The sequence below is a fragment of the Sphaeramia orbicularis genome, chromosome 20 (assembly GCF_902148855.1).
Source record: "Sphaeramia orbicularis chromosome 20, fSphaOr1.1, whole genome shotgun sequence".
Taxonomy (NCBI): Eukaryota; Metazoa; Chordata; class Actinopteri; order Kurtiformes; family Apogonidae; genus Sphaeramia; species Sphaeramia orbicularis.
Genome location: NC_043976.1, coordinates 24,100,341 through 24,107,782, shown reverse-complemented (window position 1 = coordinate 24,107,782; position 7,442 = coordinate 24,100,341). Strand labels below are relative to the sequence as shown.

Here is a 7,442-nt window from a genome sequence, read left to right as displayed (position 1 = left end):
TATTGAAGTGCGATGGTTTTTAAGAATTTGACAAAAGCGGTAGGCCAATAACATGAAAGGTCAATTGGTACATGAGTGGTTGGCTTAACTGATTTTTTACTTTTTATACATGCATTCGTCATCTCTTTCACAGTTAGGATATATTGATTTCTACAGGTATTGAGTGTTAAAATGAGGACTCCTGATTCAATTCAATTCAGTTCAATTCAATTCCATTCAATTCAATTCTCTTCACTTCACTTCACTTCACTTCAATAAAGTCCAATGCAATCCAATTCAGTTTTCATTTTTAGTTTATTTATTTAGTTTAATTTTATTTACAGTATCACAAATCAGAGTTTTTACACACAGTTCTTTACAGTCTGTACAAAATACAACATCTTCTGTCCTGTGACCCTCAACAATATACAATTCCAGTAACTAAAGTAAATTCATCTAGAACTTCAAATTAAATTGTCGGTCCTTGTCATTCACTCTCAAGTTTAGGATTCTATGTATGGTAGTAGTAGTAGTAGTAGTAGTCATAGTAGTAGTAGTAGCAGTAGCAGTAATAGTAGTAGTAGTAAGTAAAACAATTAGCTGTAAAAAGAGCCTTTGCTCCAAAAAATTTACACAAATTTATTTGGGTTGGGATGTTATATGATGCTATCGAATAGTGTGACAAAAAACATTTTCACTATAAAGTTACTGACGCCCAGAAAAGTGTCCATTGCTGAAGGGGTCATAAATGAATACTTTTCTTTACTGAATATAGAAACATCACCTCATAGTTCTTTGAGCAACTTTGCCTGTTTTTATTCCCCTGCTAATCTGTAATTCAGATCAGGTTTTCTTGACATGTTTGTAGTTGAACTAATCCTCACACCTTGTTTGAAACAGTAACACATGGAATTGCTCATGAACAGTACTTGATATCTGCAAACTTGAGGCCAACTTCTATTTCACATTCCTTTTCTTAATATGCCATTAGGTTACTTAAAGCCATGTTTTGAATAATATGGATTACTTCAGTGCTGCATAACAATGTGACAAACTGTGGCGTTCACATGATACTATAGTTTATAGAGGACTTAACCCAGGAGTCAGGAATGTAGATGAACATGTGCTGGAGGGCTGTAAGCTATAAGTACATGAAAACACAAAAGATGTGTGATGTTTTGTCTTGCAAAAGGGTAATTAGTTTTAAAAACTAAACCAGAAATGCCAGTTTGTACATTCTTTGTATGGATAAAAAAAGGTGAAACATTAACAACAACATAAATTTATTCTAATGTTAAACTTTGTAACTCCATCCTCTCTGACGTGTGTGGACACGTACGCACATTTCTGAGTGAATAATGTAAGCTTTGACAAAGTACATAAACGAGTGATTAAAAAAAAAATAAAATTCTGATTTAAAATGGAACTGTTATTAAATAAAGTTACTCATGCTTTGTATTGTAATAACATATTCTACATACATTCTTTTACTTCACAATACTGACTACACTGGTCTACAATTTTTATTTATTATTTATTATCTTCCTCAGAGATTAAATGGGCTAAATCTTGCATACTTTCATAAGAAAAACTGGAAATGATGACAAAAGTGCTGGTTAGATGATGTTTTCAATTAATATGATAAAATGTTAATGCACATATGTATTGGTTTAAGTACATTTATAGAATAGATTGATAAATCTTTCACTCCAAAGAACCTGTGAAATGAATGTACTGTAATGTGCAGACAGCATTTTTTTAAGTAGATCTGGTATCTCTGAGACAAACATTCATTTTAAGTAAAATTAATTGGGTCAGTAATTAACAGAATTTAATATTTTGACACAAGACTGTATTTGTTTAAACTACAGCCAACCAGTATCTCGTGTAATTTTTCGTTATTAGTGACTCAAACTTTTTTCACTACTTTTATTCTGAAGGCATTTTAATTGTAGACCAGTGTAATGAGCCATTTGTTATGGGATGCTGTCAGTGTTATTAACACCATGGTCTATGCTAGACCATAGAAACCATTCATTGCATTACTTATTACATTACTCATAAAGTAAACATAGATTTGGATCACAGATGTAATTCATCACATTGATTAAGACCCTCCTTCAAACAACTTTATTGCAAAAAACTATACATAAACTACAAACCTGTCTGCCCAAAAGAGAAAAAATGTGTGAAACACACAACTACATCTTAAAGTAATGTTAAAGTTCTTCAAATGGAAGATAACATGTAAACATTTCATACAAGACAGTAACTTTTAGTTAACATGTCAAGTGTGTGAGATTTAAGCTCACTGTTCTTCTTTGGCAAAACATCACTGTCACTATGGGTGTGGGTCAGGGTGAAAAAGTAAAAGCACAGAATGGACAAAGCAAACACTGTCTCTTACTAGGGATTTTTTTTTTTTTTTTTTTTTACATTTTTCACATTTTCACTTTTTTTCCTCAGCAGTAACCATAGATGAGGGGAAGGTGAATAGTATTTAGATGGTTGCACTGTGCAGTTTTATGTCTTCATACCACTAAAGATTGCAAACTAGACCTTCAAGTATCACCTTACCAGTATCACCAGTATACCTTACCAGTATTATAATAATTCACAGTGTCTGTTGTCAGTAACTGAATGAATTGAATGGATAAAGTGAAGGCTGTCTCTACACAGTACTTCAGTATCACTCAACTGTGCATGTCATAGAAATAACATACTAATATGTAGCTTTAAATGCACACAAGCTCATGTTATTACTCATCCTGGTTTTAACAAAAATAATTTACAATCTCAATATATCTATTAGAAACATAACTTGAGGTGAAGATGCATCTGATTCTGTCCCAGTTTTGATTAAGATGTGAAGCTTGCATTACAGATTTTATTTTACAGATTTTAAGCTTACCATAAAATAATTACCCAAGATAGAATATGTTACCCTGTCTTTGACTCATGAAACTAAACAATGAGTTGAAGCAGCCAGTGGTTTGGTTTCCTTCAGCTTTTTGGAGCATCAACATCCACAGTGATAAAAGTGTAAAGGACATCTTTCTCGACCTTCTTGACTGTGTATTTGAGGGAATTAATCCCATCTTGATCCATCGTTGATTGGGTATGTCCCAGTTTGTCAGGATTCTTTGGATTAGGTTCGTTGTGCAAGTCTCTTTTATGTTTGACCATCTTGTATTTCCCTATCACAGAGTCAGGCCGAGAAATGGACATGCCGCGGAAGACAATTCGCTTGTAGATATCATCGTCTTCTCCACCCCAACCCCAGTATGTATTAGGGAAGCCATTAATCCTCATGTACTGTGCTTTAGACAAAGATGAAACACCTCCAAAGTAGGTATTATAGGGTAACTGGAAGTTGAACTTATCCATAGCTACAGCCAAGTGTCTGGGTTTGTCAAAACATCGATAGAGGTTGCGGTCATCTATCGGAACCAGGTCGATGTCAGAGAACACAAAGCATTCATAGCTGTCATACTTCTGTGTTTCAACAAAACCTACATTCATGAGTTTGGCTCTGTTGAAGATTCCATCTCCATCCTGGTTGATCACATACACACCATAGTCCAGCTGCTGTCGCCTCAGTATAGGATGGAGGTAATGAAGCCAGTGGACCAGATGCTCATAACGATTTCGGAAAGGGATGATGATTGCCACCTAAAATTAACGAGGGAAAATAAATATTAAAGAATATAGTGTTCAGCATTCAAGAATGTGGAATGTACATGTCATTTTATTATTGGTAGTAATGGTACTGTAACATAGGAACACTCTTACAACCTCAATTCCAAAAAAGTGTGTAAAAAAGTGTAAAAAAAACAAACAAACAAACAAACAAAAAAGAGTGCAATGATTCATGAATTGTGTAAACCCATATTTTATTCACAATAATTCAATTAAATTCAGTTCAGTTCAAGATAAGATAAGATATGGTTCTATTCAACTTTATTTATACTGCACCAATCATAATACATGAGTATAAATAAAGTTATTGGAATAAAGTTCATTTGTATCTGGATCTGTATCTTCATAAATTAACATTAAGGCCCTTGAAAACAAACAGATCTTCCATTAGTTAGCCTAAGGCAACAGTGGGAAGGAAAGACTTCTTTAACAGAGGAAAACATGTCAGACAGAACCGTATACCAGGTAGTCAGTCATTCGCCTCAAATGGCTGAGGTTAGTTAACAGAGGAGAGAGAGAAGAACAGTGAACACTGTAAAAAAATTACAGTAGAATTAACAACAAAAAGTTGTAAAATTGCAATATAAAAAAACTGTAGATGAAAATACAATAATGCAAAGTTGTTTATTTGAAAAGATTTTAGTGATAACGATTAAATCAAATATAGCTGTAGTTTTTACAGGAAAAATATGTTAACAAAACCAGATTTGTATGTAGAAATTATGTATTTCTATTGTTTTGAGAAAATAAAACTGTCAATTGAAAAACAATCTGGTGCCGTTTAAATTGCAAGACCACAATGTTGAAATAACAGCCTATTTGCTTTTTTTTTTTTTTTTTTTTTCAAAATAAAAAAGTAATCAAAAATAAACATCTAACAATTTAAGATTTTTGCATACAAGTTAATGGGCAGCTATGGCTCAATTGGTAGAGCAGGTCGTTCAATGACCAAAGGGTCGATGGTTTGAATTCTGGCTCCAACTGTCCACATATCAAAGTGTCCTTGCAAGACACTAAATCCTAAATTGCTCCTAGTAGGGTGCAATGGGCACCATGAAGGTGTATTAAATGTGCTTTTTAAGTCCAGTCCATTTAAATCCAATGTTAAATATACATGTTTAAAATGTTAAATCTACATGTTACTCCGAAAATATGTTTAAGGTTTGATGTGTTTTTTTACAGTTTTGTTCTGGTAACCTCAGCTGCCAGTTTTTTCCCATAAAAACAACAGGATTTTTTTTTACAGTGAAAGAACAACAAGCAACACAAACACTGGAGTATAGAAAGCACATCAAATATTTAAACTGAGAAAACATACACCATATAAATATACAGGGTGGGGAAGCAAAATTTACAATATTTTGAGGAAGGGATTGAAAGACAGTGTATGACCAATTAGTTTTTTGAAAGTCATGAGAATTTATTTGCCACAAGAAAACTGACATAATAGAAAATGTTTTTATTCTGTGTCCTCCTTCTTTCTCAATAACTGCCTTCACACACTTCCTGAAACTTGCGCAAGTGTTCCTCAAATATTCAGGTGACAAATTCTACCATTCTTCTTTAATAGTATCTTCCAGACTTTCTCGTAATAGTTTTGCTCATAGTCATTCTCTTCTTTCCATTATAAACAGTCTTTATGGACACTCCAACTATTTTTGAAATCTCCTTTGGTGTGACGAGTGCATTCAGCAAATCACACACTCTTTGACGTTTGCTTTCCTGATTACTCATAAGGGCAAAAGTTTCTGAAAAGGTATGGATAATAGTGTTAGGTATGATTATGACATCAATATATGTTTGGTTTCAAAACAATTGACGTAGTGCCTGCTGAGAAAAAACAACTAAATGTTCATTGTAAATTTTGCTTCCCCACCCTGTATATGGTTTGATATATGGTATGTTATATGTATATAGGTAATGTTGAATTTAATGGCAGCCACACATGTCCATGTTAACCACATGTAGCATCCTCTCCATTTTAAACGATAATCTGTAAACATCTGGGAACCTTTTGGAATAGCAGTTACACATATACATCTAAACACTATGTATTCCTCTCAATAAGTATGTCCAATTTTGACTTTTTTTGTGCAACACGATAACAGTAAAGCCAGACAAATGGTGAAAATACTGTAGACACATCAGAAAATGTTTGCTGTCCTTATTTGATGTCAGCTAGAATTATTCTCTTTTTTTTGTCAAGTAAGAAAAAAAAAGGAACAATAAGCACTAAAGAATATTGAGGAGTGGAAAAGGACAGACAGAAGGAGAAGAGAACAAATGAAAAGAGAAGAGAAAAAATAGACTGTGGACTAAATGCATTAATAAAAATAAAGAGAAACACAGAGAGAACAGAGAACTTTTACGTCATTATTTGGGAAAATTTTGTCCATACTTTGGGTATCTAATGTATGTATTTAAACTTATCTTCAGCTTTAGAGTTACATGAAACTAATCTGATAGCTACTTTTGCATTCATGATTTAGACATTTAGACACACTCCCAACTGCTGAAACTCTACAATAAATTATGACTTTTATTTTCACCATAGATCTATTCCTTTATTGTCCACATATAACTGCTTATATACTATGCTCATACTAGTTTTCTCAGTTAGAAAATCATAAAAATAACTTTGCATGATTCGCTCTCCTTTCATTTACCGACCTTATGTTTACTGATGCATTCTGTCGGCTTGTACCGTCCTCCCTCCTGAAGAGATCCCTTGAGTTCCTTCCTCACCTCATCTAAAGTTCTTCTGGTGAAAAAATCCACCTGGAGAGGGCCTACAAGTTTTGGAGGGGTGTCAGGACAGGCTCCTAAAACCACTGTAGAGGCAGCAGTAGAAACATCAGTGGTAGGAATTTCTGTCTTCTTTTCGCTGTTTTTAGGTCTGTCATCTTCTTTTTTCAGGAACTCTTGTATACGTCCTTTTATCTCCAAAAATAGGGTCCCATTTCCATTTTCCTTACTGTATTTCTCAATTAAGATATCAAATGTGGTATCTTTTCTGTGGAATAAAATAAAAACAAAACATGCCACACTGAGTAAAGCAAAAATTGCTGAGAGTTTAAAAAGTTTTTTCAGCATTTTTGTGGTTTCTGAAGCCAAGCACTTCTTAAGTCAACAGATCTTGTTAAGCGTCGCTACCTACATGTGACTTTGCAAGTCAAAGGTGTATAAGAGCACAAGAGCTGCCAGACAGGTTTTTATTTTCTCTTCCTTGTTCAAGCCAGCCTATCAGGTTAAGCCTTACACCAACTGTTAATAAATAATCAGGGAATCATTTCCTCTAACATCACCCAGAAATAGAGTGACTGGCTGTTGAAAGTATAGTACTGGGAAAGTACAAGAAAGTTCTAAAAAAGTATAAAACATGTTCCTTTAAATTATATAGTACTATTTTACACAATTTTTGATGTGAGCCTTTGTACTTTCAGATTAAGCTGAATAATATAAAACAAATTAGAACATACTTGGAGGCAAATTACTTTAGATAATTATTGGCTAAAATTGTCAGTGGAAAATATGATGAGTTTGAAACACAGAGGAATTTATGTAGTGCAACTAGGCCCTCTACTGGTGCATATTTGAGTTGATTCACTCGACCTTGGAAAGAATTAATCAGATCAGATCAGATTCCAAGAGGAACTTGTCACTGTCCAAAGCTGACATGCCTTTGCAGAAAAATCAAGAAAAACATACTGAGTCTTTTTTGTTTTAACCCTTTCATGCACTGTCCACTCCAGTGGACAGTTCTT

The 7,442-nt window shown here is 33.8% G+C and overlaps 1 protein-coding gene across 1 annotated transcript; it reads right to left on the bottom strand.

Annotated features, from left to right (window-relative positions):
- Window positions 1-1,512: 1,512 nt before the first annotated feature.
- On the bottom strand, window positions 1,513-6,844 carry LOC115410885 (beta-1,4-galactosyltransferase 1-like). Its single transcript, XM_030122709.1, has 2 exons — window positions 6,349-6,844; window positions 1,513-3,651 (listed from the first exon to the last, which is right to left on the bottom strand). Exons 1-2 carry the CDS (start codon window positions 6,769-6,771, stop codon window positions 2,983-2,985), a joined length of 1,092 nt encoding a protein of 363 aa, XP_029978569.1. The 5' UTR covers window positions 6,772-6,844; the 3' UTR covers window positions 1,513-2,982.
- Between the last annotated feature and the right edge of the window lie 598 nt (window positions 6,845-7,442).

Excerpts from the sequence above, each read along its gene's own strand:
- LOC115410885 (XM_030122709.1), bottom strand. The coding sequence starts at position 6,771 with ATGCTGAAAAAACTTTTTAAACTCTCAGCAATTTTTGCTTTACTCAGT. Across the intron at positions 3,652-6,348 it reads AATGCATCAGTAAACATAAG|GTGGCAATCATCATCCCTTT; the intron begins GTCGGTAAATGA and ends CGTTAATTTTAG.